This window comes from Podarcis erhardii (assembly GCF_964252035.2).
Source record: "Podarcis erhardii genome assembly, chromosome: 6".
Classification (NCBI taxonomy): Eukaryota; Metazoa; Chordata; class Lepidosauria; order Squamata; family Lacertidae; genus Podarcis; species Podarcis erhardii.
In genome coordinates this window covers 51,421,868-51,445,360 of record NC_138510.1, presented here as the reverse complement: position 1 = coordinate 51,445,360, position 23,493 = coordinate 51,421,868, and the positions used below count along the sequence as shown (strand labels likewise).

Here is a 23,493-nt window from a genome sequence, read left to right as displayed (position 1 = left end):
CCGCCGCCCTCGTCCGCCCCGCTAAGTGCCACAGGACAGGGGGCTGCTCTCCAAGAAGTCACGTGGGAGATTAGGGAACGCGGAGAGCGCGTCTTCGGGATTGGTGGAGATCACAGGTTCCTCGCCGGCTCTCAGTCCCGATCAGAGGAGAAGATCCTAGGGGGTGGGGTGGGGAGTACCCATTCATCACACACGCACTCCAGCCAAGGCATGAATCTCATCACCCAGTGGTGATGATGCTCACCTGAGGGGTGAAGCGGCGATGTATTGACCTCCTCTGCCGATCTGTGATGTATTTCGTACTTGTTTTGTGAATCTCATGTTATTGTTGATTTTATGCTGTTCCTCGCCATGATATTTTCCCATAATGTCAACTGTACACACCATATTGCAAATAAAATAAATAGAATCGCATATATTAAACGTTGTGGGCTCAGCTCCACGGGGGACACACACGTTTTCAGTCGTGGGCTCTGGAGCATGTGAAGATGCAACAAGGGAACGGGTTTGACTGCATACAGAATGCATCTCCCTCCCTTCTAAATAGCCCACTCCTTTTTCTCACTTTTGAACTTAGCAGCAGGGCTCACAGGTACGCAGGGTCCAGGTACGTAGAAATCTAGGCCCCACTCTTACAAAGGTACACCGAACAGGAGGAGTTGGGTTGCCACATCAAAAAAAGAAGCAGCATTTAGTTGGTATTCCAAAATTAATGTTTTCTGTGGTTGTGAGTTTTTGACATGTGAGATAGGGTAGTGGCCCATCTGTTCCTTCCACAGAGCTCGCCACCCTGACCCATTTTCTGTGGCACTGTGGTTCATCATAGGCCACTTACTAGTCCTGCCCGCCATGTTTTAAGCTAGAATATGTGTTACTTAGGGTAACCAAAACCATCAGGGAGCCTGAGCCCAATGGTGAAATGCAACAAACAAGTAAGTTTGGGCCTCCTTCCAACCTGCAGCTCTCTAGAATTAAAAAAAAAAATAAATCTCGCTTTTAAGATTCCTTTCAAGTCTAGGGTACTGCAAAAGCAAAGGGGAAGGTCCTTCCATTTCCTGATGCCTCTCCACTCTTCTCTGAATTTGGCATATAAATGATCAGGTGGCAAGTTTATAAGCACATCTGCTGAGGCCCCAGGACAGCGCTAACTGAATGCTTCCACTAAATATGGCTTCACAGGACCCGCCTCTCAGCAGGATTATATAGCCAGAAATGTAAAATGTGGCTGTCACCATGTTGGTGCTTGGTTAGGCAACTTGGAAATGAAGTGGAGATGCAAGGGAAATTCATGCTGCCGAAGGTATGATAGGGTGATGCCAATGCTGCCCACAGAAGCGGCACACAGAAGTCACACTTCTAGGCATGCTGGAGTAGAACAGAACCCAGCAAGTGGCAGTTGCCTCTCCCTGAAGCAAGCTCTGTATTAATAAGAACTTTGGGCTATCACTTGGATAAGGGGGTGCATAATCAGACCCATGGAATTTGGTAGGGTATAGATGTGCCTAACACCAGAGATCTGGGCTCTTCATTTCCAGCACTACATCAGTAAACAAAATATGCAAAATAAATAAAAATAAAGCATACATAAAATGTAACTCATCGGCTATAGCAAGGTATTAACTTGCTTAGGGTTTCCCAAAATGTCCATATGTTTAGGAGACTGTTATCCAACCTGTGTCTGCTAGTGCACTGTCACCTTCCTACCTGGCATGGACCATTCAAATGTTCTCTGTCTTGGTCTGTCTGTCTGCTGCCGCCCCACCCCACCAGTTCAGTTCAATTTGTGACTCCTTCCTCCCCAAGTTTCTCTTTCCAGCTGTACTATATAATGCTTTTGGGATACATTTCCAGGTAACTGTGAAATGAACCGAGCCTTCTTCATAAAGGACATTCTATGAGAGAAGGAGCTCATTAAATGAGAATATAGTTTGGCAGACATGCTACATGTTAACAGTGGTGAGAGGCCCAGGAAATTTGAACGATGAACTTGCCATAATTACATATATTTAATACAAATGCATCTTTCTTTTTATTTCATCTCTGTATCATTTTCTTTAATAAATAGGATTGAGCTTTAACTTGGGTAAACTATGGCAGGGCTGATGGAACATCACCCTCTCTGAACATTTTTGAGCTGAGACAAGCAAATAAATGCCACTTGTTTGTATGTTACACTTCAGAATGGCTGTTCTTGCAACTACACAGGTAGGCATTGGGAAGAACTCACAATAGACAGCACTGTCTATCTTAGCAGTGGCAGTCCAAGGTTCTTCTTTTTCTCCACTTGGTATCTTTTCAGTTGGAAATGCTAATTATTGAACCTGGGGCATTCTGCATGCAAAACACATTTTCCTCCAGGGAACTATAACCTCTGCCAATAGGACTATGCTGCTGTTGCCAAGACAGTGCCATTAACACTAGCCTCCAAAATCTCCACACCCTAATACCCTCAAGAATCATCAGGAAGTATTGTCTGTTCCTCACTAGAATTTGGAGAACCCTGTAAGTTCTGAACAAAGAGCTTCTTTTGTGTTTTTCTTCCCTCTCAGCCACCCAGCCCCACCCAGCCTTCCCCTCCAACTATCATGTAACGTAACCTAATGAGTTCAGTGCTTCCAGGCACTCTGCAAGCCATGCCAACATTCTTGCCCAAGCACATCTGAGCTCCTTCAGTCCCAGTGCAATATTGTGGGGCTCATGTGTTTATTATTCTCTCTCTGTGTGAGAGCTGTCAAGCTCCCCAGCTCTTCTTTACAGCTTTGCATGCCAGCCTAGTGCCTCGATATGGTAATCTTTACCTTCCTACCACACCCAGCAACTTGCATGCTCATTAATTGGGAGGCAGGATACAAATATCCTGGAAGACTCTCCCCACAACACCCACCCACGATGCTACAAGGATCCCTGCCAGCTCATTAGTCTGATGAGCCAGCTTGGCTCCTTATGCCGGGCACTCTACAAACATCCAAAGTGAGTGGATTTTCTGCATCTTACAGCAGATTTGCAGGGATGTGGCAGAATCACCCAGGGAGCCAACACTAAGCCAGCAAAAGCACTGTGATTGTACTTAAGCCTCCTAGAGAGGAAAAATGGAGGACTTCACTTTCACTCCTTGTGTAGGCTCAGGCCCAGTCTGCACCGCCTCAGAGGTCATCCACATGAGACACAGGACCTCATGGCACTAAGGAAAGAAACACCCTCAGAAAAATGGTGTGGCAAGATTCCTGAGGACAACAGCTCCTAACATAGTGCTAGGAGGCAACACCATTTCAGTGTAGGAAAAAACACAGCAGGTGGCAGGTGGGGACTACAGAAAGGGCCTTCACCATTTTAGCACATCACTGGAATGCTTTCCCAAGAAAGCACACCTAGTGCCAACTACAATGCCTTTTTGATGTGACGCACATAGCCTTTTAATTTCCTAGACTTTTATTTTCCTAGCCTTTTAAATATCAGTTGAAGTGTTTTGTAGTTTGCGGCTGTTTTTATTTTCAAGCATTTGATTGTGCTGCCACTTCCATTGCTCACTAGTCAGAATCTGTTCTTCTTTTAAGCTGCTTTTATTACCATCAGCCTGGCACATAGCAGACAGGGCAGGACACACATTTGTTAAATAGAGAGAATTATCTGCAGCACAGAAACACGCAAGGCCAGTGTAAGGTTCCTAAAAAGCAATGGGCTTGCCAGGGTTATGCCTCTGCAAGATAAGCCACCTCAAGGCAGTAACCACAACATGTTTTGAAGGGGGAAATGTGGAGCTACAGTGTAGCAGGCCCTACTCATGCCACAGAACAGCAACATGTCCTGATCTGAAGGAACCCTCACAACTTCTCCAGCATATTTCCAATGAGAATAAAGCCAAACTAGCCCATTTCTTGGAACAGTGACAGTTACTATGATTTCACATATGACAATCAGAATGTAGGTGTTTTGTTTGGATCAAGATTCATCTTGTGATACTGACTGCTCACCCAATGACTGTATTTAAATACACAGAAGTGGGGTATGCAAAATCAAGGACCTGAGGTTACGTGTACAGGTCAAATTTTGAGTTATTATCTATGTAAAGAAAAGCACCCCCCCCCCTGAACTGCAATCACAATGAGAAGAACATTAAGAGTATGAACTGCAGGCAAACGAAGCCATCACAAGTAACTGAGATGCAGACCTTGAAGAGACTTGTTATACATATCTCAGTGCCGGGACCACCGGGCTGCATTCAAAAGCAGGTAAGTCTTGTAGCGCAGCTTAAAGGTTAGGAAAATAAATCCCTCATCCCCACCTATAGCAACTCCAGTTTGTGTTAAGGCTATTCTGGACATATTGTTATAGTCCTATATAGGAAAGATTTTGTAAATGCATCACCAGGAAAAAATGTATGTGGCACTAGACAAAACAATGTTTGTCTTTTGAAATCCGTTTTGCCCCACAGCAAGATGTTAGGCTTGTCAGTTATCAAGCTGAACTGAAATTTGAGGCTCTATGTCCTCTAAATTTACACAAGCCATCACATCTAGCTATCAAAACATGTACAGTTCTGAACTGAAGGAAACGTCCTTGGCAGAGCCATTTACTGGAGGGCTTCTTCCACCACCTGACCTACATCATTTTTTAAACACTAAATGAATCCATTTCAGTCAGCCTATGAGAGAGCATCGGGGTATCATAAACATAAAGATGATGTTCTCTATCCTTTGATGACTTTTATAACCACATGCTGATAAAGCTACAGTTTGACAATCAAATTATGGAGAGCAAGGGAACATGCAACCCCATCTGGTAGCCCTGCTCTAGCTTATATGGGTCAGATCTTGCCCCACTAGCAATGTTCTTAAAAGCTTTATTTAGATGAACACCAGTTATGTCACTGAGAAGTGCCGAGAGTGTCCCAAAGAAACATCTTTGCCTTCAGAACAAACAGCAGAATGGCTCACACATGTAAATTCAAGTGTTTTTACTCAGAGTAGTGGGAAACGTGGAAAAGAGGCTAAATATATAGTTGTTAAAAGTGTTTCAGGAAATCTCCCGGGGTGGGGCTCTGTCCCAGCAAGGAACCCAAAAGGTGACACCCTGCCACATAATTTTTTAAGTTCCTGTAGAAAAATAAGCACAGCTCTGTTGCTCTCCAAAAGCACTGAGCCAATCAGAACAGTGAAGACTTGCTGTAAATAATGAAATAACAAACAGAATCAGTTTTTTTTAATATATTCCTTAAAATAAGAATATATCACAATGCCCCCCCCCCATTTGAGTATCTAAACTTTGCAGGGAAAATAACAAATTTTGCTGCCTGGAATCCAGCTCTTTCCTCCCACCTTTACAGTTACCAGGTAAGGCTGGCATGGGATTGGATTACAGATGGCAAATCCTGCTCAGGGCTTAAGCTGTAAAATCTTTAGATTCATCCTACCATAAGAAGTGTTTCCCCTTCTGCAATGTGACTCTCTGGCTTCTAATTTTCAGCTAAGTTTTGCTTTAACTGAAAGCTGCCTTTGGCAACTCCCAAGATAGGATACAAATACAGTTTTGTAAATTAATATGCTTCATGGTCCTAGGACTGCAAAACTACCCACCCCTGGGAAGAGGTAGCAGGAATACTCTTTACCCTGGGAGAGGGAACCTCCAATTCATGGGGGTCCAGTGTAGAAACTCAGATATATAAGCCAATTGCTAAATGGTAATTTAAACCTAGGGTGTGGCTGCCACAATGGAATGTCCAGGTCTCATTTTCTTTTTCAGGGATGATGTTGATGATGATTAATTTCATTTCTATACCACGTTATAAAGGAAAAAAACCCTTAAAGTTTACAACACTTTAAAACTTCAGGGTTCAAATCCCCACTCAAGTCATGAAGCTCACTGGGTGACCTTGGGCCAGTTACAGCCTTTGCACCTACCTCACAGGCTCTATCAAACCTCTGAGTGATTTGCAATCAATCAGCAGGGCTTTTCAACTATCAGTTGTCTAAAGGAAATAACAAAATGACCTTTCCCATCTAAATTTGGCCGCTGAAATGATGAAAGTTACGCTGGAGAAGACTTGGGCAAAAGGACTATGAGCTCCGTTATAGTACTGAAAACCAATTCCTAGGATTCAAAATGGGCTCAGAGGAACCCCTTCTAAAAAAAATAAATCTATATTTTGCCCCTGGTTAGTAGATTTTGGATTCCAGTTAAAGAAACAAAGACAACCAGATAAGCCTGAAGTTTGCCCACCCCTGCATTGAGCAGTTTGATGAACAGCAGGCATACCACAGAGAAACAGCAACTATTAATCACAGTACCAGACATTTCCCATAATTAATTTTAATTAACCAATCATTTGTGAAGTTTCAGGGAACTCAAAAAATCACAACTTTTAGCTCCTATGCACCCCTTCAGTATGGAACAGATGTACCTAGGAGGGCACCTCCCATAGCCTGCAGAGCCAAATCTTCAGCCAGTACCACTGGCTGTTCCAGAAAATGTGGACTGTGAGAGGCAGCAGGAGCCGGGGTAGCAGGAGGGGCACAGCAGCACGGGGCGCACAAGGAAGGGAAACTACTTGGGACACGGATGAGTTTATTTCACAGAACATGGCATTGCTGTTGGCAGTGGTTGCCACAAAGAGTGCAAGGGCTGGAAGACTCTAGGCTCCTTCTCCTAGGTCCATCCAGCCCCTTCTTTCAGGGGAAGTGGAGCAGGAAAGGATGGAAGGAAAGGAGGACAGATTCTTTCTCACACACACATCAGTTGGTCAGGTTCTTCCACGGCCTCACAGGGAAAGATCACGGGAATAAATTTATACACCAAGCTCCATCCCAAGCCAACAGAAGACATTAAATAAATATGTACAGAGTCTGCAGCTGGCAGACAGGCTGGTGGCAAAGGGCTTAGTCGCCCATTTTCACTTTAGACACCTGCAAAAGACAAAAAGGAGAGAAGGTAAGAAAACACAGGGGCCATGAATTAAGCTCCCCTACGTACCCCCACTATTGACAAGAATAATGCCAGGATTTGTTTTTGGCTTAAGAGTGTTTGGAGTGAAACAAACAGCAACCCCCAGGCCAGGAATGGTGATTTGTTGCTCCTGCTGACTAGAAGGGAGGAGCAAATTGGGAGCCTTCTGTGCCTTCACAGTAAACCATTAACTACTGATTACAGACTGTGAAATGCAAACTGGGCATGCTATCATATTTGTCGCATGTAGCAGCTTTTTAACACTGCAAATGCATCCACCTGTACATGATCATGAGGAAATATGGCTGTTCAGGACAGGTGCACAGAGCAGCAGCCAAAAGTGAGGAGCAATAGTTGTGGAGAGGGAGGCTGAAGAGACAGAGCCATAGTAGATCTTATGGACAGGGAAGCTTCTTGTCATTGAAGAAGGCTGAAGGTTGAGCCACACACACCCATTAAAGGCCTTGCCTCTTCCTTGCCCTGAAGCAGGGATGGCTTGGGGATTCCTTAAAGCAACACCAGCACCACGAGATAACTACCTAACCTACCGAACCAGTAAATATTGGGCGCAACTTAAGAGTAGATGAGAGCCCCTTTGAAGGAACAAATTAGTTTTTGAAATTCTTTTTTGTTTCGCTAATCTGCAAAGAGCAGTCTAGACATTCCCAGGGGAACTGAAGGAGGCAGTGGTGCGCCCGCTCTTAAAGAAAACATCATTAGATCCTTTAGATCTATCCAATTACCGCCCGGTTTCGAATCTTCCATTCCTGGGTAAGGTGATTGAGAGAGCGGTTGCTGAACAGCTTGGTAGGTTTCTGGATGAAACATCAGCTCTGGATCCATTCCAGTCCGGCTTCCGCGCTGGTCATGGGACCGAGACGGCTCTGGTCGCCCTAACAGATGATCTCCGCAGGCAGCTGGATCGAGGCGGGTCGGGGCTGCTGATTCTTCTAGACCTGTCAGCAGCCTTCGACATGGTCGATCACGAACTCCTAGACCACCGCCTTGCCGACGTGGGGATCCAGGGCACAGTCCTTCAATGGCTGCGCTCGTTTCTCTCTGGTCGGGGACAGAGGGTGGCGCTTGGGGGGGAATTGTCATCCCGCCACTCCTTGGTGTGTGGTGTGCCCCAGGGTGCAATACTCTCCCCGATGCTTTTTAACATCTTTATGCGCCCCCTCGCCCAGCTTGTCCGGAGTTTTGGGCTGGGCTGCCATCAGTATGCTGATGACACCCAACTCTATCTGTTGATGGACGGCCACCCGGACTCGGCCCCAGACACACTGATCAGATGCTTGGAGGCTGTGGCTGGATGGTTTCGTGGGAGCCGGTTGAAGTTAAATCCTTCGAAGACAGAGGTCCTCTGGCTGGGACGGGACGACTTGGGACTGAGGGGGCAACTCCCATCTCTTGCGGGGGTGCAATTAGTGCCAGCACCGTCCGTTAAGAGTTTGGGTGTAATCTTCGATACCTCCCTCTCTATGGAGGCGCAGATTGCAGCTATAACAAAGGCGGCATTTTTTCATCTCCGCCAAGCTAAGCAGTTGGCTCCTTACCTCTCTCGCCCTGACCTAGCCACTGTGATCCACGCGACGGTCACCTCCAGACTGGATTATTGTAACTCGCTCTACGTGGGGCTGCCCTTGAGACTGACCCAGAAACTCCAACGGGTGCAGAATGCCGCAGCGAGACTCCTTACGGGGTCTTCGCTTAGAGATCACATTCATCCGGTGCTATACAAGCTGCACTGGCTCCCGGTGGAGTACAGGATCAGGTTTAAGGTGCTGGTTTTAACCTTCAAAGCCCTATACGGCCTAGGGCCCTCGTACCTACGGGACCGCCTCTCCTGGTATGCCCCACAGAGGAACTTACGGTCTTCAAATAAAAACACCTTGAAGGTCCCAAGCCACAGAGAGGTTAGGCTGGCCTCAACCAGAGCCAGGGCTTTTTCGGCTGCGGCTCCAACCTGGTGGAACGCTCTGTCACAAGAGACAAGGGCCCTGCAGGACTTGACATCTTTCCGCAGGGCCTGCAAGACAGAGCTGTTCCACCTGGCCTTTTGTTAGGGCGCAGCCTGACTCCCTCCTTTGGCAATCTTTTCAAGATTTTAGCTTATGGTTGCCATTAATTTTGTTTTTAACTCATTTTTATAATGTTTTATAATGTTGTATTGTTTTAGTGTTGTTAGCCGCCCTGAGCCCGGCTTCGGCTGGGGAGGGCGGGATATAAATAAAATTTATTATTATTATTATTATTAGGCATGACTACTGGCATTTCCAAACCTTCATCCTCTCTAAATTCTTCCTTCTACCTCTGCTTAGGAGGTGGGAATGGGCAAGACTGTCTGGGGATAGCAAGGCCGGAGAGACTCACCTGCAGGATAGCCACGATGACTCCAAAGAGTCCGATGGCACTGCCAAAGATTTCCACGATGAGGATCTTGACAAAGAGGCTGGCATTCTGGGCATCTGCCAATGCTGCACCACTGCCCACAATGCCCACACATATACCACAGAAGAGATTGGACAGGCCCACAGTCAAGCCTGCCCCAAACATGGAGAAACCTATGGGAGGAAAGAGTATTAGGAATGGGCGGCACCCAGTTATATTTTCAGTTGATGATCATTGCAGGCCTGACAAGACTGGCCTCAGAGACCGTTAGGATGAAGGCCCTTTTGTTTTCCTCTAAGCCTGTCCTTGTTATACATTATCTGCAGATGGAAATAAGGTAACAAGAAATTGTAACAATTTCCCTCCCAAACTCACACACAAACCAATTTTTCCTTAGGTGCATGTTATGTATATTAACCCTTGCTTTCTATATGCAAACCTTTTAATCCACAAATAAAATAAACCAGTTCTTAGGAATTTAGTGCAACTGGTGCAAGGGCTCCTTATTTATTGGAGAAAGCTCTCCCTGTCACCCTCCCTCGCCACACCTTAATCATGAACCAGACTACTGGGTTCAGATTTACAAAGTTTAAAGGTGTTCCTGACTCACTCAGGGGAAATGCAGCAAAGCAAAGAGTGGTGACAGCAACACTATCTAAGCAGAACAATGGCTATATACTATTTATTTAGTTATTTCTGGAGCACTAGAAAGCCTCCCAGGCCACAGGGTGGTATTAGATGTCACAATTCTAAAGACTTTGGGACAGGATACAGCCAAAGACAGCATCTTGGCCCAGCTCACACCTCGCTCAGGCTTGCATCTGTGGCATGCCACAAGAATAGCATTGACACTATAGCCATCCAAGAGGACAGCTGCTGCCAGCAAACATGTCAAGATGTGTCGGTCTCTTCTGTGATGACAAAAGATGATATACTCACCACCCCAGGGTGACAGCACAGATATAGTTGGCAACATGGCGGTAGGGAGCTTTGCAAAGCCAGAAAATCAACTGGAGATAATACATATACCCCCTGCTTGTCAGACAATGTTTGGTGGCCTATTGGAAAAAAGCTGTCCTACTGCAGGTGAACTTGTGCCAAGACACAATTCAACTAGGGAAGGGCTGCAGCTCAGAGATAGAGCAGGTTCCAGGTTCAATCTTTGGTGCATCTAAGTAGGGCTGGCAGCCCCTGAGAAACTGCTGCCAGTCAGTGTCGAGAACACTGGCCTTGATGGACCAATGGGCTGACTTGCTATAAGACAGCCTCCTAGGTTTCCTACGTAACAAGGGGCGCCTGATGATATCGCAAGGGCAAGAACCATTATGCCTGCCTATCCCCAGTCCCCACAAACCCAGCCTACCTGCATGGTAGTTCTGGGCGCCAATCGCCTTAGGGGTTCTGCCCGAAAATTGCTGCAAGGAAAGGAAGGATTTTAATAAGCAAGTCTCTGACAAAGACATTAGATGTGGCATTAAGGCACGTCACTGTAGATAGGAACTATCCAGACTTGAGTTGAAATAAACTCGTACCCTTTTCAGAATTACAGCAGGGGGAAAGGGAGCTGAGAGGACTGCGGCCCACCAAGGTGCCTCATTCCTCATAAGCTCATAACTCTAAACATCTGCCAGATGCAGGTTAACCTTGCTCCAAGGTCTTGGGCAATCTATGGCTCAGTAGTGGGATTTATCCCAGGTGAAAATAACTCCTATTTCTCTCTATGTCAATACTATGTCCCTGTGTTGATACCAGCCCCTGCTTCAAGAGCAATTAGTCAGGGCTTGTTCTCCCCTACAAGGATAGAAAACCTTTGCTCAGAGGCATGAGCCAGGATTGCCTCCTGCAACTGGGCTTCTACCCAGCATAGCACTTGGCTCCACAGTTGCCTGGACTCCATCAATACCTCTCTGATTACCTTCTTTGCCCTCCTCCGTTTGGCAACAGCTCAGTTCCCTTCAAATCAGACACTGTGGAGCATGGCCAAGAGCGAGACTTGGCACACAACCGTGTCCCTCCCATACAAGCCAGCCCCTGCCCCATTACCTCAGCCATGTTGGTGATGACGATGGCCATGATGATTCCATAGATGGCCACAGCTTCACAAAAGATGATGCTGCCAGGAGAAAACACAGATTAGCAGCTGCAACATCTCAAGGGTGACAATGTGGGCATGGGACCAGGGAACGAGAGAGGGAGGAATGGGCTGGCCTCCAATGGCGCATCTACCACTGGGACCCTCCTTGGCTTCCCAACCACCTCCTTCCTTCCCCTGGCTAGCTAGGAATGAGGTGGTAACCTTGCAGATGAGGCAGCAGCCTGAGAAGGACCAGGCAACCAAGGAAGCAGCAAGTTTCAGAGCACACCTTGTTCCCCCAAAAGTAAAGCTGATTCATTTGTTTAAAGTCTTTGCTTGACACTTAAGGCAGAGTGTTTCTGAGCATAGGCAGCGCCGGCCCAAAGCAGATCCTTCCACAAGGTGCTCACACCCCTATTCTCACACCCCACCCATTAAGCCAGGGGTGAGGAACAGGTAATGTACTGAACTAGAGGGGATTTTATTTATTTGCTTTTTCTTTGTATTTTGCTGTGCCCAGTTCCATCTTTTGCCCTGCAAGCATTGAGGGTCCCCACACCTGTGCTGGATCAAACTCAATGCCTAGCTCTCACAAGGATTTTACGGTACACAGAAGCCAATTCAGGAATGTACAATTTTTTAAAATCTGTGCAGCAGGAAACAAGGCATATCAAGGATGGGCAAGTGAGCTTTTGGACTTTGCAGTACCTATACCTGTGGAATATATGCTGAACAAGGGGGTCCGCTCACCTGACCAGATTTTTCGTTTTGATCCTAGGTGCTTTGACACCACCGCCAAGGATGCTGGATCCAGTAATGTAAATGCCCCTGAAAAAATAGTTACAGAAGCGGTTAGAGGAGTGGTACTTGATAGGCAGCAAAGGGGGGGGGGCGGCTTGCTTAGATTGCACCCTGCCAAAATCATTTTATTATTCATTAATGCCCAGCACTACACTTATTTAAGTACACTTATATCTTGACTTTCTTCCATCATAGAAGTCAAGGTGGTGTACATGAAGTTAGGTTAGGTTTATTGAATCCCAAAATTCCCAGGGTGATTTACAAAAATAATAGAATACAGTAATGAAAACACATAAGCATATTAAAAATGCAGGCAGAGTAAGGGGAATATCCAATCATTGGTGCTTCCCAAATGCCCAGGGAAACAAAACTGTATCTGTCCGGTACTTGAACTATGACAGAATTGCTGCCACACTCCATAGTTGGGGAGCTGCAGAAAAGGCCTGTTCTCTCACCACCACTCTTTGAGTCTGCCTTTGATGCATCAGGCAGAAAAGGGTCTCAGATGACAATCCCAGGGTCCAGACAGAGTTTGGGGATCTCCCTCCAGACACAGACCTTTGGTGAAGTGGCTGCATCATGTGCCCTCAGACTGTGCCTTGGGACTAACCCCCCAAAATGGAAGCCTAAAGTAGGGCTCAGCAGTATTGGTTGAGGAATGATGTCCATTAACAGATCGCTAGGGGCTGGGAGAGATGAAGTACTCACCAGGCAGCACCCACCACTGATAATGAGATGGCCAGCCCAATGCCCAGGTTGGACCACAAGTATGGCGAGGTCTCTGTCAGGAACCTGTACATAGGAGGAATTACCTTATGAATACTCTATTCCTTTCTCCATCATAGCATCAAGTCATAACACCCACAGGTAAGAAGCAGCCCTAGTTAAACCAATCCATCCCATTTCTGGACAGAACTTGGTCAGGTCAGTCTACCCATCCTGCATAATTGGTAAGGGGTAAAAGAGAACTAACGCCTGCTGCCCAGGGTGGCAGCCAGAAGGCCTTGCCTCTTCAGCAGTAACTAGGAGACTTCATAACCCATGAGGAAAGGTGTTATTTGTTATAGTTTGGACTACAAAACAACACTGTAGAAAAGCTGTGCTAAGCCCAAGCAACACTAGGCTAGTTTAGCCAACAGGAAAGGAGGTCCATGAAAGCAGGGTGAGCTTGATACTTTCTTAAGATGCTGTTCAATACAGCACTCTTTGGTTAGCTCTTGAACTAGCAGAAGCAGGATATGGGTCACAGCAAGTCCTCAAGACTACTAATCCTATACCATTAAGACTAGTGGGTACATGGAGAAGCATCTGTTTTCAGGCCCAAGCAATAGTCCAGAAGCACAGAAAAAAGTGCTCCAAAAATGTTCAAGATGTGTGTGCAGATGTGCCAACAGAATCTGAGCAGCACAGGGCCTGTAACCTAGCTAAGCACAGGGACAAGTGGCTTGCAACAGCAGGGGAAGAGGAGAGGCAGCCAGCTGACCTGCAGGCAAAATGAGGCAATTAGCAGCATTGACTAGTGAAATGGGACACTGCCATCAATACTGTTGTCAACCAACAGGGGAAGGGGGTGGGAGACACGGCCTGCCTGTGGAAGCAACCATGCAAATGTCTGCCTGCCTACCACTCCTCAGAGCAGAGCACTGTTGGGCTTTCAGTAATTAACGCGCATGGAAAAGAAAATGCGAAGGGAAATTACTGCTTTTCCTCATGCTTTCTTCCCCGATATATTGCTGAAAACACCAATAAGTTACTGTTCCCCATGCTACTCCAACCCCAGCCTCTAGGAAAAAGTGCCATCTTACCATGCTATATCGAAACGGAAACCAAGGTCAAATATTGTGTAGCAGATTCCTGAAAAACAAGAGAAACACAGAATGATTCCGCCTTTTGTCTTGGTCTCCTCAAAGCTCAATCTGTGATGCTCACACCTTGCAACCGGTGCTGATCTCCCACAGGGAGAGCAGAAAGGGTTTATATAGTCTTCATACAGCTTACACCACAAATTGCCCCTTTCCAAATCACCTCTTTCATGGGAAAACTATCACTTATTCCTTTCTATTGTGCTCTGTTTAACAAGACCCAAAAGGTTACTACTTACTAGAAATAAGAGACAGAAAAGGAATCCTATCCTACAGGCTTCCTACCAGCACACTTTTTAAAATCCTTTCAGCACTAACAGGAAGTCTTGCCCCTCTCTGTTCCAGGGTAGCCAATGTGAGCATCCTCTAGATGCTGTGCAACTCCAGTTCTCATCATCTCCAGTCAGTAGGGCAAAAATAACATTTGGGGTACCATACTGGCTACCTCACTCTATCTTCTGAGTGCTGCAGCACTGACCCACATAGGATTACAACACCTTGGACCTCAAACAATCACTTTCGACTTCTGTCAGGCCCGTGCAGAAGCCAGGCTCACCAAAGGCAAGATAACAGCCACCAATGTATGGGCAGGATGTTCTGTGTAGCTATGATGGAAGCTTCCTAATGGCACAATTGGCAGTTATAGAAAAACTCAAGAGATGTAACCCTTCCACCTATCATTAATGTATCTTTGTCTATGTCTATCCTCAAAATCTAAACAACAGCTCCTGATACAATACATTGGCTTGGGTAACAAGTGATTTAGATCTTTATCAATATTTAGAAAGTTTCAGTTTACTGTAAAAATGTAACGAAGATCTCCTATGATCGCCTATAAAGAAGTCACAGGTATCTTGGAGGCAAAGAATATGGCCTTTTATCCCTATATTCATAATTTGACTCTACAAAAAGAAAATGCAATGTTCAGAGAGATAATGGCTATGAACTCCGGTTAAAAAAACCCCAACCACTCTTGTTTCATCTTCCATTAGTGCATATGGTCAAATTCTTTTATGACAAACTGAAAAAGAAACTTACAAAAATTCTGTGGAAGTGCAGACATTTTTATTTACGGAAAGGTCAATGTTTTCGTTGTGCTTGAATTTAAGGGGAAACTGCTATAACGTGGCAATTCAGTGGCATCTTATGCCACAGAAATGTGTAAACCAGATACTGGGTACCTTTTTAGCATCAGGGGAAAAAACATTTTCTCTGCAGGTAGTGGAATTGTATAAGAACTAGAGAATTTGGGAAATGCTAGTGGGACTGATAAAATGAAATGTAGCTGCCATTTCATAGAATCATAGAGTTGGAAGAGACCACAAGGGCCATCGAGTCCAACCCCCTGCCAAGCAGAAAACACCATCAGAGCACTCCTGACATATGGTTGTCAAGCCTCTGCTTAAAGACCTCCAAAGAAGGAGACTCCACCACACTCCTTGGCAGCAAATTCCACTGTCGAACAGCTCTTACTGTCAGGAAGTTCTTCCTAATGTTTAGGTGGAATCTTTTTTCTTGTAGTTTGGAACCATTGCTCCGTGTCCGCTTCTCTGGAGCAGCAGAAAACAACCTTTCTCCCTCCTCTATGTGACATCCTTTTATATATTTGAACATGGCTATCATATCACCCCTTAACCTCCTCTTCTCCAGGCTAAACATGCCCAGCTCCCTTAGCCGTTCTTCATAAGGCATCATTTCCAGGCCTTTGACCATTTTGGTTGCCCTCCTCTGGACACGTTCCAGTTTGTCAGTGTCCTTCTTGAACTGTGGTGCCCAGAACTGGACACAGTACTCCAGGTGAGGTCCATTTGATCCTCCCTCTTTTGAATTATGTAACAGAAGAATATGCGAAAGATTGCATGAGCTGATTTCAAATTTATTGGTTGCTGCAAAGTTGATTTATGCCAAACAATGGGAAGGACAATCTATATCATCAGGGAAGGAACAGTGACAGTCTGGGAATCATCTTATCTAGCCAAAATGTCGGCTTTCAGGAGAAATGATGTACTGCAATTCCTAAAATAAATATGGAGCAGGGTGATTTAATATAATGCTTAATGAATCTATGTCTATAGATTTGCTGATTTTACTGTGTGCAGTAATGGAAACGCTTTTCTGCCCACGCCCCATTTTTTCTGTACGTATAAATGAAAATCTTTCTTAGTTTAATATTCAATGAAATATTATGTTTATGTATAAAAAATAAAATCCCCATGTTCACACAGCTAACTGGAAGGACACGGCCCCTTTGTGGTACCCCTAATGGGCATTGCTATGAAAAATGTTATCTAACTGCTGCAGTCTGAAGCACATCCATCTGTGACACTACTCGTGACCAACCCAAATAAGCAGTTATTCATGAAGTCTTTTTATAATCAGTCATTGTTTTCTGTGATGTTCCCAACCGCCTCACCTGTGGAATGCTCTTTTTAGGGAGATGCGCCTGTCACCATCTTTGTCAATTTTTAGGTGCAGCAAGCCAAGACCTTTGGTTAATTAATGTTGCCTCCTATGGTGGTGCCCATCTTTTAGTGGCGTGGGTAGGACTTGGTCCTTATTAATTTGTTGATGAATGTGGATTTTATGTACTATATATTCTCGCTGTTTTAAACTTTTCTGGCTTTAAATGGTGTTGTAATTTAATTTGTCAAGTTGCTTTGAGACTTTTTATTGCATAAAGTGACTGATAAATGTTATTATTATTATTAACAATACCAAAAGGATCCCCAGCAGCTTTCATTCTTTGATAAGCAAGAATGCTGTACCTTCACATTCACAGCAATCTTGGCTCTAGGGGCCTTTTTTCATCCAAAAACCATTTTCTACTTTTAAAGGGCTGGATGAAGAACATGCATGGGGAAGAAAACCAGCTGTGAAAAAGTTAGCAGTATCACATACTGCAGACAGGAAGGGAAAATCACCCCACAACCTCAGACTGGGAAGCAGAGTGGAAGAAGATGAGTCAATGACATGATGATGGGAACTGTATTTCGGGATATATGAATAGAATATGATGGGACAGTCACAGGATGCAAATGTTCCACTTGCAAGGTCTAGGCAGAACTATCCTCCTGTGAGCCTGACAATGTGAAAAAAAACAAAGACAGACAGAGGTGGGAAGGAGCTGAGAAAGAAAGAGCAAGGCTGCAGAAACAGAGCATCATGGGGCAGGATAGAGAACAAATGAGCCACAGAACTGGGGAAGAAAGGATAGATTGGCTCCCATGGAGAATAACTAAAGAGAGAATGCAAGTAGGGTGACCCTTTGATCTATTTTTTAAAAATAGCATTGACATTAGGAAGTGTTAGACAACAAGGCAGTTCAACAGAGGGTGTGAAGTCGCTATCAGTAGGCATTGTAGATATAATACACCACACCAAAAACAAGTCTGGTAGAATTAACCATGTACAGTATGGGGAAGCAGACGAAAGTGGGTCATGAAACTGAAGACTCTATTCAATGGTTCAGAGCTCATCAGGGTCATATTCACATCCCCGTGAGCAGAAGCCTATCTGCTCATAGGTGTGCAGCCTGCTCCAAGCGACAGCTTTAAGCCCCAGGCACTGCCAACTCCAGACCCTTCACTCAGCAGCAGCAGACTCTGATCTCAGAAAAAATTGGCACCAGGAGCCGACAGCCTGCTGCCTTTTCCTGCACACGCAGGCTTTGAAAGCAACACTGGAGAGAGAGAGATAATGGGCATATACACCCAGGGAGAGCTACACTCTTCCTGACATTTAGGTAAGAACTAGGAGCAGAATCTATTCAAATTTGTATGCTGTGCAGGTTAATAGTCTATGCACAAGGGGGGAATGGGGCCCCATGAAGGCAAAGTGTTCTTTTGGAGCAACCCAGGTGAAGGTTGGAGAAGAGGTGAGTGTAGAATAGCATCCTTCCTTGCCAAGCCATGCCACCAACACTGAGAGAGTTAGCATAAGATATAATCTGATGCCATTTTGTATTAACTGCACTATGCAGTCTTCCTTACAAAAAGTAGTCAAACCCGGCAGTTACAAACCAAGATGTGGAATGGAAAATTTACCAGTGATTTATTTTGCTGTGGAATCCCCCCCTCCCCCCATTTTGTGAGTTGGATGCCAACTGCAAACACAGGCAAGCTTGCCAATGCCCAAGTTTTTTTGCTTTGTTTACAATATATTAGAAAAATGAACATGCTAAATTGGGAGTGTAATAAAAGTTTCCAACACAAACTGAATTATCTACAGTGTAAATTAGCCTAATAGCATAAGAAAGTTTCCCAGAAAGGTATCTAATTCAAAAATTTCTGGAAGATCCATACTACAGTACTGGTTACAAAATATCAAAAAGCATAGCTAGAGCCTTCCTCTCCAGAAAGCTACACAGCTACACAATAGATGTAGTTGATTAAAGGTGTTCCTGGAAACCCCCAAACCTGCCTGTCAAAAAATAAGACAGGGTTTAAGGGTACGGTACTTCTAGACACCTAACTAGTTTGATGCGGTGACTGTCACTTCTGTCTAATAGAGGCAGGGCTGCTACCAGTCCAGAACTATCTACCAGAACTATCTTCAACTTGCCTAAATTCAAATCTAGTTTGTTTAACCATCCACTCCACCAAAATGTGTCAATGTTAACTAAAACCAAAATTGTAGTACCCGTTCATTTAGTTAACAACATATACAGCTTGGTGTTATGCCAATAACATCACTGCCCAAAGCTCCAGATTATATTCAATTTAATATATATATATATTTTATAAAAGATACCACATCAAATTATATTCAAATATTCACCAAACATATAACCAAAGACATTAGTGGAATATATTGGAAATGTGGGGAAACAGTTGAGGCTTATATTAATGTCTGATGGACATGAGACAAAATTAGGAATTTGGTAGGAAAGACCACTAGATGCATTTATATAATTATAATTGCATATCACATACTTATAAATCTGCTAATAATTTTTCTGGAATATCCTAATGAAGATGTGAGATCAGAACATGGAAATTTATTTGTGTTTTATTAGCTGCTGCCAAAATATATATTTTGGAAGTGAAATGGTATTTTCCAATCATTTCAACAGAATGAGAATGGTTTGATAGAGTTTGGTATCTTGCTACAGTAACGAAATTAAAGAGAAATAGTAAAATTAAGCAAAAGCAGACAAATAAATGGGACAATAAGAGAACTTATGGTCCCCCTTTCTAATGTAGAAAATTAGATCAACTAGCATAAATTAAAGCTTTTTCTCTGGTTATAATAATTTATTGCATAAAATATAGTTATATTTTTATTATATTATACCAAAGCTATATTTTAATGCATACCTATTTACAAGTAAATTTTAAATCTGGCAAATATTAGCTCAAAATTCTCCTTACCAATGGCTTCATGCTAAGCAGCATTAAATAAAACATCCTGGGGTGGTGGGCAACCTTGGCATATCCCACTGAGTGCAAGAACCTTACTAAAAAAGAGGGGTTCTTGTAATCCATCCCAAGTCTTTACAACATGGTAGGAAAACATATCAGTAATTCTAGCTACCCTCAGCATCATTCAGAAACATTACACAATGTGAACTTTGAAGTCAGCAATCAGGTATCTGAAGGCATCCCAACAATGGAGGAATACAGGAATGGAAAGGCATAATAAGACAAAGCACAGCTGAACGGTAGTTTACTCACACTGCTTGAAGGATCTTCTTTACATACTGTAGGAGAACCCAAGGGCCAAAAATGAACCCTAAGGACACCTCTACTTTTCTTCACAAGAAAAGTGTGAAGCGAGCTGGCAAAAGAAGCTTCCTGTCCTTATGTGGATTTGTTCACTGCTTTCTCAGTGGATACTGGCTAGGACAATCCCTCTCTATATTCCAAATCAATTTGTACTATAAGCAGTAGAGAATACACTCAGTAGACTGGACAGTCTCTTTCTATACTTTCAGAAGGGGAGAAAATTCCATGACACCCTGTGAGGCCTAACAAAAAGTGGGCTAAAGATTCCCACCCAGAATTCTGGTCTCTACTTTTCAGATCCACAATGCTGATCTTGATATATTACTTCCAATAGGACCAGCTCCAGATTTTTGTCTCTTGCTTGAAGTGTCACAATTAATGTTTTTTACCATTGCGGTAGTAGTCATTCACTTTTCTCCTCCTTGATTTATATTACAAGTATATAACACATAGCAAGGATGGAATATGCAATTGAAAAGAAAGGAAGCAAACTACCACTTTCAGGCCCAATACTATTTTGGAATGCATTATTTCAGAATACAGGTAGCATTTTTTCAGAGTTGTTTTACCCAACGCAGTGCTGCAGCAATTGATGAAAATATACTACTTTCTGTAAAACTCTAGAGGTACAGGAGCCCTCTTAAAATTTGGGCCAGATAGTATAAAAAGCAACACAAACCTATCCTACCTCTAAGTCCAAGACCAAATGGTTCATCATCCTGCCAAAAGACATGAGTGACACCCTTGTATGCAGTGCATGTAAAAAGTTTTAAAGCTACAAGAATTCTTGGGGGAAATTAATTCCCCGCCCCCCAGATAACCCATACAAAGTCCCAAAATTGTTAGCAGACACTATGGAAAACCAAGTTAAGTGTAGTTTATTACACAAAGTAGAGTTGGCACAACAGCAAACTGACCAGTGAAGCCATGATTCTGCTGATGCTTTGAGAACTGGCCTGTACAACTGATCTTATTAATCGTTTAACAATGATGAAAAAATAAAAATGTAACAGTGTTTCGAGCATAAAACCTAGAGAGAATAATATTTCAGTAAATCCTTCACATTAAAGATTGTGATCCTAAAGGTTAAGATCCAAAACCTTTAAGACTCTTCAAAGTTATTAATCATTCAATCACATCTGAGAAGTTAAGTCACTGTTTTGCAACAACAGTTACCCAAAGCTACCATAAAAAAGAAGAGACAGCACAGTGAATAAACCTCCATTCATCACACTGCTTCTTCCCTATAGTAGCAAGGTCAAATGACAGGCTACCCCCCCTGAGTACGGTTACATACATCATTTATTCATTCAAGTGGTGCTCCGCTCTGCTTCCTCTCCAATAAGTTTAGTCATGAGGCAGAACACTGAAGTACTGTTATAGGAAAGAGTTCTTCATTGTCCCTTCCAGATATATATTGGGATGGGGTAAGGTATTTCTACCTATGTAGCCCATCTATAGGTCAAATAGCTTCTCACATTTTGGGACAGATGTCTCATGACTTGGAGCACATTCCTTCCTGGCCACAGTCCCCAGCCACCAGTCTGACAAACCCTAGCTCAGGTGCATGAATGTCCCAGAGTAATAACAGAATCATGCTTGGTTCAGGGTCCACAGAAGCCAAGACAGGGCGATACTCAGAGACCCACCATGAGGCATCTATGCTCACATCCTACTGAAAAGAAAGGAAAATGTTAACGTCCTCCCTGGTACAGTTGTAGTAATCATGGCTAGAAAAGGAGAAGTTCTGTTCTTCCCATCCATGCTGATCTGAAAGGGGAACTAAGAGTCATACTTACCACTGGAAAGTAGCAAAAAGAGGAGGGGAGGGGCAGAAGAACCCTAGCTGCAAATAAGATATAATGAAGGAGAAAAGGAAATGGAGTGCTGTTTGAGTAGAGTGGTATACGTGAGCAGACTGCTTAGTCCCAACAGGAACCAGTAAGAAACTCTCTGCTTCTAAGCAAGGTCTGTGTCCAATTGGTAAAATGACCTTAAAGAAACTGAGTTTGAATCAGAAGGTCAGAGCTTAGTTTGCTGTTTGTCATTCCTCAACCCTGACTGGTGAAGTCTTAACCAAATCAGCTGGGCTAATCCAGTTGAAGCCACCAACAGCTCCCAGAGAGCTGGGACAGGACTGTTGTAGGACAACTGCTCCAAAGCTTGTTGACAAAACAAACTGAAGGGGGGGGGAGAGTCCACTGTGCACCTTTTGCATGGTTCATCACATTTCCCCCAACAGTGTTAACACTTTTTTGGTTCCCAATAAATTGCAACCACACAATACAAGAACAAATATGTCATTCAACTCATGATGGAGGACTTTCTGAATTGTTCCTTGTTTAGAATAAGGACACAGCATACCTGCATGGGCTCACCAAGAACAAATTATCACCTGAACAAATGTAGAGACTACCAGAAAATGCAAATATCTCTCCAGCAAGAATGAATCCAGGCTATTGGTGAGCCAAGTCTCCTTCACCCAAAAACATGCAGAACTTCTTACCAATGCTAGGATGGTTAACATCGAAACCATGATGAACAATGAAATCAATGTTTGGTAGTGAAGGAAAAGATATATATCAACATTAAGACCCAGTAATCCTGTCAATGTATAAACATTTACATAGCTAGTCAGGAGTTCATTAAAGTGCAATTGCTTTGATACTAAAGATAACCAAGGGACAGCAGCTTCAGACTCTGCCACAGGTCCCCTGGTTCCAAGGCTACAGCCTCTAGGCCTTGCTCAAATTTCACCACATAAAAAAAGGAAACAACACTGCACTTTTAGAAAGCTCCTCCAAATGCACTTCTTTTGATCTACTTTCAGACATCAAAATGCCATTGGTGTGCACAGCATCAAAATTCACAACTAGCACTGAACAGCCATTAAGAAAGCCTTTCCCCACCCCTCGCCTTTTCGCTGCTTTCACAGATGAGGAAGCAAACTGAGCACCACAGAGCCCAATATGGTGGAAGTCTGGAGTCGTCTCTTAAACTATTTTTATTTTTGAGACCAAGGATGTGGAGAACGACAAGAGGTGGGCCTGCCGTGGGAAACCCACATGCGAGGGCCCCTCCGGAAACCTTCCCTATGAGAAGGTCATGGACAAGGAGAACCAAGTACAGTATCTTCCGGACCACCCCCTGAAGACAAAACGGCTCTCCCCGCGCAAGCAGGAGGATGCGAGTCTCCCCTCAGCAGGGTGTCGCCTCGCCCCCCAACCCCGAGAACAGCCTGACGGGCAAACTAGGGGAGGGCAAGGCAGCACCGCGGATCAAGAAGCACCCAAAAACATTCGCTGAGCCTGGAGGGCGGCATCCCACCCCCAGCGCCCCGGGTGCTCCCTCGCGCCCCCCGCCCCCCCACGACAAGCCATTTCCCACAGCCATTTCCTTTGCGTATAACCGCACAGAGTCCCGGCGAAGGGAGGGGAGAGGAGGACTTCGGCAAAGCGGCGTTGGCCCTCGCAGCGGCGCTCCCAGCTCCCCGTTCAAAGCACTAACCGATGCCGGTGATAGTGGCGGCCGCGGTCAGCCCCAGTCCCGAATACAGCAGCGCGAGCCCGGACATGGCGGCGGCGAGTCCTCAGCACGGACTGAACGCGACCGGGAATCACCTGACCCACAGAATGACGGGAACCACGCTCCACGTGACCAGACGAAGTTTATCTGACGCCTCTCGCCGGCTGGGATGATTGGT

The 23,493-nt window shown here is 44.5% G+C and overlaps 1 protein-coding gene across 1 annotated transcript; it reads right to left on the bottom strand.

Annotated features, from left to right (window-relative positions):
- Positions 1-6,290: 6,290 nt before the first annotated feature.
- Positions 6,291-23,447, bottom strand: ATP6V0B (ATPase H+ transporting V0 subunit b). The gene is made up of 8 exons (XM_081865617.1): positions 23,298-23,447; positions 14,011-14,059; positions 12,914-12,997; positions 12,155-12,232; positions 11,374-11,443; positions 10,694-10,745; positions 9,313-9,503; positions 6,291-6,899 (listed from the first exon to the last, which is right to left on the bottom strand). Exons 1-8 carry the CDS (start codon positions 23,362-23,364, stop codon positions 6,873-6,875), a joined length of 618 nt encoding a protein of 205 aa, XP_081721743.1. The 5' UTR covers positions 23,365-23,447; the 3' UTR covers positions 6,291-6,872.
- Positions 23,448-23,493: the final 46 nt, after the last annotated feature.